The sequence below is a fragment of the Styela clava genome, chromosome 4 (assembly GCF_964204865.1).
Source record: "Styela clava chromosome 4, kaStyClav1.hap1.2, whole genome shotgun sequence".
Lineage (NCBI taxonomy): Eukaryota > Metazoa > Chordata > Ascidiacea > Stolidobranchia > Styelidae > Styela > Styela clava.
In genome coordinates, this window is record NC_135253.1 from 17,000,744 (window position 1) to 17,013,567 (window position 12,824).

Here is a 12,824-nt window from a genome sequence, read left to right on the forward strand (position 1 = left end):
CAAGTTTCTATCAAGAACGTCAACAAAGTCTGAATGATGAGGGACTGTGGGGAGAATTTACCGACGAAGAAGGGTGTTGTGTAGTCTCGAGACAGCCAGATTCGACATAGTGAAGATTTTTTGTATTTTATTTTTTGAAAACAGGAGAAAATTCTTACATTTTTTATATTTATTACATGACTATAACTAAATAAATAATGATAAAAAATAGCACAGTTGTCAGAGTAAAGATAAATAATCTATGATAATATGAATAGATGCCATTTTGTATTGTGTATCAGGATTTTTCCCTTTTTTATTGCTACCGTGTTCCCCCGAAAATAAGACCCACCGTGAAAATAAGACCTATGAATATTAGAAATGACTTTAATAAAATTCCTCCTCTTAAAAGAAGACGATGCTGATTTAATCCTGGAATTTTATGGACTAAATTCCAAACATCCTATCCGAAAATAAGACCCACCGTGAAAATAAGACATATGAATATTAGAAATGACTTTAATATAATCCCTCCTCTTAAAAGAAGACGATGCTGATTTAATTCTGGAATTTTATGGACTAAATTCTAAACATCCTATCTTGGTTATGCTGATCGTGCCGTGTCGAAGCGTAAATATCAGTGACACCGCATGCAGAGAGCTGGCTCCCATTGGATACAACGATGCATCGGCAATATATGTGCAATCGTGCACTAGAAGAAAGATATTTGAATAACATGGACGGTCTTACATCGTTGCTTTTACTTGTTGGCAACCTGTTATTCAAGTAAATTACTCGATGACCCAGCGTCCGCTTCGTTACGGCCTCGCCACATTGCTTTAATACCAATTTTAAAGCACAGATTATAAACTACTCCACATTGTTGTCAGAATAAGATACTACTACTAGTAACCGGGCGATAGGCCGCCGTTTCCTAAATTTCAATACTGTGTGTTTTTCTTGGCATTGTGAATATTTTTTCAACCAAAAATTTTGAAATCAATCATCTTATCTATCTTCAACATGGTCTAATCGTAAATATATACTACTACGGTCTAATCGTTGGTCGTTGGGTCTAATACAGTTTTTTCGTGATTAATTTTTGATTACTATAACAAAAATAAAACCTCTGAATACAAAATTACCATTGCGCACAACACAAAAAAACATTTTATTGGCAAAACCACAAAAAAGGCCAATGTTTGCAATCTTTTAAAATCTGTCCGAGTGGGGAAGTGTCTGAGTGAATTTTTTTTTGTTCGTTTTTAGATCCATGCCTTTCACTCCGAGCAGGGCCCTATATTTACAAACTTGTCTGAAAGGTTCCAACTAATATAACTATGAGTAAAAATAACATGGTTCAAGCATCCTTGTGGTGAGTACCACATACGGATCCGAAGTAGAAAGTAAACGAAGAGAAAGGACCTGCAGTTCAATACACAATATCCAAGTTCCCTTAAGCGTTTTAGCAGGGTTAATATAACTATCTAAAGCGGTCCCAATGAAAAGATCTGTCTACGGCCCTTTCATGCGGAAATCATGGTCCGTGCGCGGCATAGGCGTAGCCAGGGGGGGGGGGCAGAGGGGCCATGCCCCCCCCCCCCCCAAAATTTTCAAGAATTCTATTCCTAATCCACCAGTTTTGTGGCATCTTGTCTCGTCACGCTTGCTGATTGTCATTGTTACGTCACAAAGACTTGACCGTTCGCTCTTATGAGCCGTATGGGAAAGACTGTTTCGCAAGCTTTCGGTCAGTTACTCGGTCTTGATTTGTTCTCGCCGGATTTTTATTCGAAACGCTTGGATTTTGATGACCAAATTACTTCGATGGCTAAATTTAAACAGACGAAATTCGATAGTTTTTACCAGCGAAATAAAGACTCGCTTTCCTCAAATACATCAATAAGCGCTTCTCAGGCTGTGGATTCATTCTTAAGAAACATACACAGCTTACCGATGCGGAGAGATACAGGCTTCTAACTTCGGATGGTCCGAAAAACGTGACGATTCTGGATACTGTTAGACAAAGTCGTCGTAAATTTCTCAAAAAATGGCTTGACGATAACAGATTTTGCAGTTGGTTAGTTTACACCCAACTCTCTGATGGGGGTGGTTTGTGTAAGATATGCATAGTCATGCAAGCACGTTTGAAGCATGGAACTCCAATGACATTAAACAACATGATGCGCAACTCCGGCTTTTTTGGCCGAAGATCGTATCCGATAGCACGCTCCAATGCACATACTTGGCGAGACGAAAACGAGCGGATGTGTGCTGCTTTTAAGGCATAGCACGAATGGTGTTCGTGTCTGCTTTGACAGTTGTTGTCGATTTTAATGATATTTCGGAAAGTTGAGGTAAAAAGAAATCGGAAAAAGGTAAGGTAAATACTATTGTTGTATATCACACCCGGGCATCGCACTGTTAAGTACACGTGGGAAAGCCAGCCTTTGTCAAATACTACGAAGTTATTAATTCAGTACGGTAAGTAGTTGCCCATTCGCCGAAATTGCATATTTACTTACCCCTTATGGTTTCAAATAGTTCATGCACCTCCATTTAGATTTTTTTTAATCAGTGAGGATATATACTCATTGCTCATTGTAACATACTATTGCGCATTCACTTTTATTTGCGTATTGAATCAAAGTGTTAACAAGTTCACCTAACATTTCACTCATGACGGTCTATATTGTATAGTCTGATCTCTCAAGTATTTGGAGCCACGAATGCTTGTAATTTTCTGACCAAACCCTTTTATTAGTTGGTTTATATACCAAATTCAGTAAAACATTTTTTACATAAAACATGGGATATTGGATTTATTAGCTTTTCCATTCTAAATCATATAGACTGCTTTATTTATTCTTAACGAAAATTAATAAATCTCCTCTCTTTCTTCAGATGTGAAAGTTGTGGACAAACCTGTCTAAGCATTGTGAGACTCCTGCAGCACAAGAGGCAATAGCAAATATAGTAAGTATATCAATCAAGAAATTAAGCCGACATAATGCAAAGTTTCAACTATTCGTCTAATCTCAATTTCCTATTATTTATTCACAGGACACTATAGCAGAAGAGGAGATATCAAAAGTCTGGCAACATATCAGTGACAGTGTGATTCCAAGAAATATAATTAGAGTACTCCATAAATGTTTGCAATAGAAAAACGACCTATGGGGGCATGCAAAGACATTTGACTCCGGTAGAGTTGTGTATGGCCCCCACGTCGTGCAGGTCTTGAGGAAAATAACTAAAAATTCCAAAGCGTAAGATTGCATAGGCGGTCTTATTTGTAAAAAGGCACAAAACACGCCAGACATACTTAAAACAGCTTTGTAAAATTAGGATAACGGGTAACTCACTGCACCTGTGTTATATTTGGTTCATCAACTTTTGGTAGTACTATAGAAGAAATTCCGGAAGGGGTATAATCATCATTCATGATAAAATACTGTTATATATATTTTGGACAACTTCAATCTAGACCAGAGATGTCAAACTCGCGGCCCCAGAGAACTTCCAGTGCGGCCCTCGAACGCTAACGCTAATTGTAATAGTATTTTGGAAGTTTTTTTTTATCTAAATGTAATAGATTTTTCAAACCTTTTAAAGTGAAATATGTTTATATATTAATATAATTATACAACGACTTAGTTACTAAAAATCAATATCAATAATAATTCAAGCAATCCTATGCCACGCAATGTGGTACGAAATGTCTTGTCGAAAAAATCTGTCATTTTATTTTTTACTGATCTATACATGAAATGAGTAACTTTTTTGCATTACTGGAATTAATTAAACATTCGCAAAGATCAAGATTAACTCATGATCATGTGACCTCGTTGGTTAGAGTTGGTACTATAAAATCATTTCAGCCTGGCCTTAGTATGCTGGTGACACAAAAAAGATGCCAAACGTCAGGACAAATGTAATTAAAAAAAACATTGAGTATATACTGTAGTATTTTTGTTAATTTTAGGTTCATATATTTAGATAAAGTCATTTTTAGTGTATGTATTATTCTTTCCTTATCCAAAGCTTGTTCAAAATTGATTTTGATGGTTGTACATAGAATTTTATTATTTGTTTATAAATAATACAGTAACTTGCAAATGTTGCAATAATAGTGGAATGCAAATATTAATATGTAATTGCATTTGAAATTGAAGAAAATAATAAAACTTAATCCAGCTGTTTAGTTGCATCACAATATATGTCACAAACTAAAACTATCTTAAAAATATCTTTCAAGTATACATTATCAAAAACTGTTTGCGGCCCTTTTTACAATTTCCAAAATGCAATGCGGCTTTCGAAAACACATGAGTTTGACACCACTGATCAATTCTAGACGATTCAAACATTGCTTTGGGAAATAATATCACTTCAATTAAATTGAAAAAAATCTCGCTATATTAAATACAAAATCGTTGCTATCATAAAGGTAAACCAATTCAGCCACTCGAAATATATTGGCCGTCACAAAGCAATGGAGGCAATATTGAGAGTTCATGAGCTATGAATATTTGTTATTTTCTTTGTCTTGAACTTTTCATACTCCAAAGCCCCTATTAATTTTTATCAATTTTAATTACCATGGGATAGTCATACATATCTTTAACTTGTATTTTCTGTCATGATGTATTATCTCAATGTGTCAAACTATTAATTAGTGTGCATATTTTGCTTCCAGATGACATAAATGTATTGTCTTGTTTATTACCTCAGCTTAGAGTATTGACAAGAAAAAGGTGCCAGTAAATTAGGTAAAAAATTTTGTTTAGGTAAAATTTTGCCAGTAAATTAGGTAAAACTCTTTGTTTTAATCAGAATTCACGATTAATAGGAATTATAAACAGCCAACAATCAATGAGAATTATATGCAAAATCCCTCAGAATAAATTTGTCTAAAATCGGAGGAATGCAAAACATATAGGTAGTTTCCATCCACACAAGCATTTCAAGAAGACTTGCTCGATCCAAACTAAATGAGCATCATCAGGTGATCGGTATGGCTGCAAGTTGAATCCAGCTCTGCAACCTCCTGCATAGATGATAATATTAATTAGTGGGCTATGAGCTAAATTCTTAAATTTAAACAAACCGAATGTACCAGCAATGTTACCTACGATTAACTGAATATGTAATATGTCCAATAAATTCACCTACAAAAGCAAGTTCAATAGGTGCAAACTTTGTGTTATGAAATTGTATCACAGCACCGTTAAGAAAAGTAAAAACAGTTTTGTATGACACCCTCTTTAAATGAAATTTCAATCATTAAGCGCAAACATTAAAATTACTAACTTTGAACTTTGTCATTATCTGCAAAATGTTCCACACAAATCTTTCCGCTATCGCGTTTGTAATCTTCTATGATAAAAAAAAAACGTCTATGATGTCCAGAATTGCTCTTTACAGCTTGTCTGCCATCCCAGCTTTCCAAGTGAGCAAAACGTCTTAGATATAGAGATTATTTTCTTTCGTTACAAGCGCAAAAAGGCAGGTACTACACGTAAAAAAGACGCCGAGTAGCAAAAGCGAGCGGAAAACGATCGCGAAAGGCGACGATAAATATGTGCATTGGAGCGTATCATGAAATACAATCTTTCGCCTGTAGTCTTATGGAGTGACGTCAGAGTTGCCTATCATGTTGTTTAATGTCATTGGGAACTCTCAGGGACACTGCTTTTGTTACAAGACCATGCATTGACTACAAAAAATTTATGGAAAAGTCTGTAGCCCATCGAGACACAAATTACCACCGAGAATCATATATAGCTGCGAAAAATGTTGTCAAAAGCATGGAAACTGGTCAAAATGTGCGTGCAAACATGGAGGCCCAATATGCTACGCAAACAAATGAAAACAGACGAATAATGACTTCCATTGTCAAGACTGTCATGTTCTGTGCTTCGGGTAACATACCCTTGCGCGGACATTCCGGGGATAGTGGAAATTTTGTGAACCTTCTTCTATTTCGTATCGACGCAGGGGATGAAGATTTGAAAAGGCATTTCGCTCGAATGGCCGGAAACGCTAAGTATACAAGCCCGATGATACAAAATGAAATTCTCAAGGTTGCAAGCAACATGATAGTGCAAGATATCGTTATGGAGGCTAATAAATCGTTTGTGTCCGTAATAGCCGACGAATCATGTGATATTACTGGGAAAGAACAACTAAGCATCGTTTTGAGGTATGTGAAAGGTGGTGAAGTGTGCGAGCGCTTCACAGGATTAGTGGAAATGGATTCTGTTTCTGCCGAATCAATTTCCTCAAATATTTTGACCCACCTCTCTGGTATAGGAGTGGATTTGCAAAAACTTGTGGGGCAAGGCTATGATGGTGCAACGACAATGGCAGGTCACGTCAGCGGTGTGCAAAAACGCATTCGTGATAAATACCCGCGCGCAATATTTGTGCACTGCGCTTCTCATTGTTTGAATTTGGTCATAAATGACCAAAGTAAAGTTGCAATCATCAGAAGCACCTGTGATATCATTCGTGAGACTATTCGTTTTTTCAGGGAGAGCCCTAAAAGGCGCGCGGGTTTAGGAATTAACATCCCTTTGTTCTGCCCCACCAGATGGTCTGAGAAGTACAAGAGCATCCGAATCTTCAAATGCAACTTCAAACGAGTACTTGAGGCTCTTGATTCTTTGGCGAGAGATGCTAACAGTGAGACGCGGGCGAAGGCTTTTTCTCTGAAATCTGCTCTAAAAAAGTCGTCGGTTATAAGTATATAAGTATAAGTTTATTTCGACTCCATAATCAGCAAAACAATAAAATGAATGCTAAAAATAAATAAATAAAAACTGATTATGAAATCAGGAGAGCGAACAAAACCTTAGATAAGGTTTAAAACGTACAGAATGTATATAAGATGGAAGGTTTTGCCAAGAACATGTGGTACGTGTTCACTCACCTAAAATAATTGAAATATTTCACACACGCTCACACGCACCCACACACACAACCATATAGAAGTTATTAAGTAAAGGGAACATGAAAAATTACATACTTGTAGTTAATAAAAAATAAATAAATAAAAATTACTTGCCACACCATATTTATAAATTTATCATGATTGCCACTGCCAAATTGATCAATTTTATAAATGGGAGTGAACAGTAAAGATAAACTTTTATAAAAAAATATATTGTCAAGCTGATTATAGATGGAGTCAAATGCCAAAATGCCCAACCAAAGTTGCCAGAATTGGGTGCATGAAGAGGTGGGCTAGACCACTTCATTGCCCAAACTAGAGCCTATTATTGCCAAATTGTAGTCCAGATTGCAATAAGTATTTAAATCTATCAGTAACTTTATAAGTATGAGTAATTATAATTAATTAAGGTAGAAAGACAGGGTATAGGAATATGTTGGTTGCTAAGGTTATAAGGTTTTTTTTTTCATTCTTAGATATTGACTTCTGCAAGGATAAAGGAATTAGGAATAAAGGAATTAGTATTGTTATTTCACAGGATCATTTCTTCATTTAATTATTGTGGCGTAATAGATTCAAGTTTATCGTGGATGAGACATCAGCCTGCGAATTTTGTTGTTGTAGACACCATTTATATTCAATAAACTAGCCATTGTATTGATCATCACAGAACGACCTGAAAAACAGAAAACAAATCTGCGACTAGGATATTCAAGGGTTACATATTTGGAAACAGCACTACCCTACACTTTTGTTTAGAATTAATTATTATTTCGAGTAGATATTGATTATTAGTTATCTATAAAACGCTAGTTCAAAGACCAGAGTTGAAATATGGTTGGGACACAGGGTGAATTCCTCGCAAACCATGCAGAAACTCTCAAACCACACTGACCATTCGTATGTTGGCCTTCACATCAACTTCACAGCAGAACCTCAACCTAGGATAAAATTTTGTATACACACAAAACAAATCATAGAATACCACAACAAATTAAAATGAAGGGGAGAATCCAATATATCTCCACTAGTCGCCTAATTACAATAATAGGTACAGGAGCTAAACTATACGGTCTACAACCCTCATAAGGTATCACACCACCCATATAGAAACAAAGACCATGCATGTGTAATGTCAAAAATCCAACGTTAAGCAAAAAGGGAACATGAGCATGCAGATGTCAGAGTGTAAACAGCCATTTGAAAAATAAATAAATAAAACAATTTGCTGTGCATGCTACAGAACCCGACACACCAACAATAGATGTAGAACAGGTGGAGAGAGATTAACTGCCGGCTCAACAACAATCAGCAGCTGCAGGAGCAATAGCAATATTGTAGCTGTTTAATATTTTCATGAAAATAAGTATGTGCAAGTGAAGAGTGTCCCAACTTTCTATCATGGTCATTCATGAAGGTTCAATATTTTTTGTGTCCGAGCTATCAAAACGTTGTAGCTAATTTCATACGAAAGAGTATATATATATCAGTGTGGTTATGGGAAAATAACTTTTAATATTTGGATACTAAGTACGACTTAACTTGTTTCTGAAATGATTTTTTGGATTTTAATGACTTCAAATTCAAGGGGAGAGAGTTCCATAGCTTAGGTCCATTATAGCATAGGGCATGCTGGCTCACAGATTTACTCATAAACGGTATAAATAAATTGGAATTACTTCTTCGATTGGAGGTGGTTTTGGTTAGAATGTCGTCAAAGCAGTTTGACAATGAGTTGTCATGAAAATCATAAACTAATGATAATACTTCAAATTTCATTATGTCTTCAACCTTGAGTATATTTAGCGATTTATAGAAATGATTTACGCTTTCACGTTTACTTTTCCTAAAGACAATTCTTAAAAAATTATTACAAATGCTTTGCAATTTCGAGACAAGTGTTTTATTACCATGGAGCCAGACTGAGCTACAATATCGGATATGACTTAGTAGTAGAGATTGAAACATTGCTAGTAAAGCTGATTGATTAACGCACTGGGATACTTTAGCAGCAACTGCCAAGTTCCTTTTTGTTTTACCAATAACATGCAACATTTGTGATTTCCATGATAGATTTTCATCAAAGATAACTCCTAGAAATTTTATTTCTTTCACTCTTTCAATTTCATTGTCATTGAGCAGTAGTGGTTTTGAACAACTCACACTTTTATGCTTGCTTGGGTGGAATAATACAAATTTAGTTTTGTTAGCATTAAGAGATAATTTGTTAACCAACATCCAGCTATGAATGTTGGTTAGTTCTTGGTTTGCAACTGTGAGTAGATCTTCAAGGTTTTTCCCATGAAGAATCAAGTCAGTGTCATCAGCAAACATGATCGACTCAGAGGATTTCAGACACCTGGACATGTCAATAATGTAAGCTAGAAAAAATAATGGGCCAAGTAAAGATCCTTGTGGAACTCCGTGCTTCATGACACAAATATTTGTAGAGAATGAGTTGTCATATTGCACAATTTGTTTCCTGTCTTGCAGGTAGCTCCTGATCCAATTGAATGGGACGCCTCTAATTCCATAGTGATAGAGCTTACTTAAAAGGATGGAATGGTCAATGGTGTCGAAAGCTTTTGAAATATCAAGAAATATTCCAATTGCATGTTGTTTGCTTTCAAAGGCCTTGGTCAGTTTGTGTACCAAAACATTAGCAGCCATAGCAGTGGAGTGATGCTTGCGGAAACCAAATTGATGAGAGTGGAAAACATTGTTAGTTTCAAAGAAGTTTGACATTCTACTATACATTATTTTCTCAAGAATCTTAGAAAAGGATGGTAAAAGACTAATAGGTCTATAATTTCCAAGATCTGAAACACTACCCTTTTTAAATAGAGGAAGAACTTTAGATGTCTTGAAGCTTTCAATGAATAACCCACTAGATAGTGAAAGATTAAATATATATGTCAGGATGTCAATGATATGTTCTGGAACGTGTTTCAATACTTTGAATGGAATACCATCAATTCCAAAACTTGACTTGGGCTTCATTTCGCGTATAATATTTTTTATTTCTAATGATGTAGTTGGCCTTAAAAACATGGATGAGGATTTTTGCTTTCCAAGATATGAAATGTAATTTTTGTCACAGCCAGCTGGTTGTGGCATACAGTCGAGCAGGGTTTGTGCCACTTGGGAAAAGTGTTCATTAAATTTATTTGCAATTTGTGTATTACTGCAATCGAGTCCAATCAAAGGACAAGAACCTGTTTTATTTTTACCAATAAGTTCATTAATTGTTTTCCACACTGCCTTGATGTTACCTTTGTGAGAGGCAAATTTAGATTTGTAATAATTTGATTTCTTTTTGTAGAGCAATCGAGTATAAAGGTTCCTGCATTCATTGAACTGTAATTTGTGCTTGTCATTTATGTTTTTATTGTTTATTAATTTCTTATAAAGTTTTTGTTTGACTTTGTTTAGTTTACGTAACTCAGTATCATACCAAGGTTTGTTTGATCTGTTTGTTTGTTTTTTGTAAGGAAAAGATTGAGAGTAAGCAGTAGAGAATTTTTCAAAAAATTTTTCAAAGCAAGTGTTGGGATCCTGGATGCTGCTGAAGTCATCAATATCAATAGAATTCAGTTCGTTCATAAAAGTATTCAAGTTGGACGAAGTAAACTGGCGGTAAAGCGTTTCAATTCTGTTCTGAATTTGCTTTTCTAGAAGAGAGCATTGTACAATTGGCAGATGATCAGAAACACATTCTGCTAAAACAGCACTATTAACTTTTTTATCATATACGTTTGTCCAAATGTGGTCTATACAGGTAGCAGAACTTGAAGTTATCCTGGTGGGGCAGTTTATCAGAGAATAATAGGCCAGGTTGTGCATAATATCAACAAATAGGCTGGTATTCATATTGGACTCATCGATAAGATTATAGTTGAAGTCACCCATTATATAATTATAATTCAACTTGTTCATCTTTGAGAGAACTTGGGACAAGAGATTCCGAAAGTTAGCATTGTTCAATTCATCAGTTAGTGGTGATCTATAAATAGTACCACAGGTTATTGTTTTATTTTCCAATAATATGTCAATAAATATAGATTCGAAAACCTTTTCACACATTATAGTAATATCCTTGCGGACAATGTATTTCAAATCATTTCGAATGTAGAGACCAACACCACCACCTCGGTGATGAAATCTACTGTTGGTGATAAAAACATAGCCATCCAATGTATTGAAATGGCCATTTGTACCAGATACAATCCATGTTTCATTTACAGCAATTACATGAGGCTTACAATTCAGTGAATTCACTAGTGCTTCAAATTTTGTGTAGTTTTTGAAAGAGGCTAAAGATCTGATATTGAGTGAAAGAGTCATGAAACCACTTAGTTTAAAACTATCATTGAATTTGAGATCATTGACATCACTAGAGCAAATATACTGATTTGAGCTGTTGTACATGAAAACACTGTTTATGTTGTTGAATTCATCATTGTCAGTATTGGCTGACTCAAGAAACATTTGGTTTAGGTATTCAGGATCAAGAATTTTAGTAAGTGCCTGGGCTTCAGCTTTTTCTGAATGAAGAGAAGTACATGATTCTAATAATTCAGAATCAGAGAGAGAAGAGAATGGTATGCAATCTTTTTCACAAAAGAAACAGCACCAAGGCATATCATCAGCTTCAGATTGCAGGTTTTCATACTGCTGGTTAGAGATATTGGTGCATTTTAAATGTATCCAATGTGAGCAAATGTTGCAAAAAATAGCTTTCTGATTAGTTCGGACTGATTTGTGGCAATTTCTACAGGGATATTTTAAATTATGTTTCATGGTGGTGGCAAAGTAATGAAATAAAAAAAAAAAAAGTATAGTGAAGTAAGACAAAATCTAAAATACAAAGCTTGAATACAAAGTTTCCAGGTGCAGAACTTATGGTTAAATAAGTACTAGCCTAATTAGCATAAGGAAAATAAGGGTGAAAATAAATTAAGTTAAATTATATTATCAACCCTGTGCTAAAGGCCACCACTATACCAATGAGACCAAGTTGCAAACAGTGTGCCTATTTGCTAGGTCCCATTGGGCGAGCAGCAGCCCTGGAGTACAGGGGACGAGAGAGAGTAGTAATATCATTTAAACAAGATATAACTCGCCTTCTGTCCAAGTAAGCGTATATAGTCCCATTCATTGTCGACACCTTATGCTTCCCGAATGCTTCCTTGGCAGCGGCGAGGAGCTTGAGCCTATTCCGGGTCAAGGACTCCGTGATGGACAAACCGCTGCCTTTTAGATCTTTCTTCCTACCATATATTAAATTTTTTGTCGATCTTCGGACAAATTTAATAATGATGGGGTTCTTCGGGGACTTGGATCGCAATTTATGGGTTATATCAATATCCGTGTTAACAATAGGCTGGTCAAGATTGAAGTTATTGTTCAGGGTGTTAACAACAAAGTCTTCAAACTTGTAGTACTCAGATTCTGGAACAGATTTGCAGCCATGAAGAACAACACAGTTCCTCCGGCTGTACTGTTCCTGATCATCTTGCTGTTTTTCACATAACTCCAGTCTTTTTATAATCTCCTCGATCTTAAGAGAGATTTGAGCCACATCATGCTGGAACTTCTTAACAGCTTCAGACTTGCTGCCATGGTCTTCAGTGGCAGACAGTTCATCTGAGCGTTGCATGAGCGCTTGTTGGTTGGCCTGGAGGGATGTAACAGCAGCCAGAATCTGGTTATGAACTTCGGTATTCATATTGATTTTCCGTGGAGTTTCGAGTTGAACAGGTAATTATTTCAGCAAAATCCAATGTAGTATTATGATTAGAAAGGTATATTCCGTTTGTTGATATAATCGAAGGTAGCAGGCTTTAGTACTTAAGTTAACCAAAGATTAAACTATCATCTGCAAACTTAA

General features: G+C 35.7%; 1 protein-coding gene and 1 long non-coding RNA gene across 2 annotated transcripts; one reads left to right on the forward strand and one right to left on the reverse strand.

The window, feature by feature from the left end:
- Nucleotides 1-2,151: 2,151 nt before the first annotated feature.
- Nucleotides 2,152-4,707, forward strand: LOC144422099 (uncharacterized). The gene is made up of 2 exons (XR_013475146.1): nucleotides 2,152-2,955; nucleotides 3,043-4,707. It is a non-coding gene; the product is annotated as an uncharacterized LOC144422099 (long non-coding RNA).
- A 2,021-nt stretch (nucleotides 4,708-6,728) lies between these two features.
- Nucleotides 6,729-12,819, reverse strand: LOC144422040 (uncharacterized). Its single transcript, XM_078111775.1, has 2 exons — nucleotides 12,058-12,819; nucleotides 6,729-7,610 (listed from the first exon to the last, which is right to left on the reverse strand). The coding sequence occupies exons 1-2, from the start codon at nucleotides 12,660-12,662 to the stop codon at nucleotides 7,580-7,582; spliced, it is 636 nt and encodes a 211-aa protein (XP_077967901.1). The 5' UTR covers nucleotides 12,663-12,819; the 3' UTR covers nucleotides 6,729-7,579.
- Nucleotides 12,820-12,824: the final 5 nt, after the last annotated feature.

Bases quoted from the DNA above. Each gene is read 5' to 3' on its own strand.
- LOC144422040 (XM_078111775.1), bottom strand. From the start codon at position 12,662: ATGAATACCGAAGTTCATAACCAGATTCTGGCTGCTGTTACATCCCTC. The intron at 7,611-12,057 runs GCGAGTTATATC...TCTGTTTTTCAG, and splicing joins TACGCTTACTTGGACAGAAG to GTCGTTCTGTGATGATCAAT.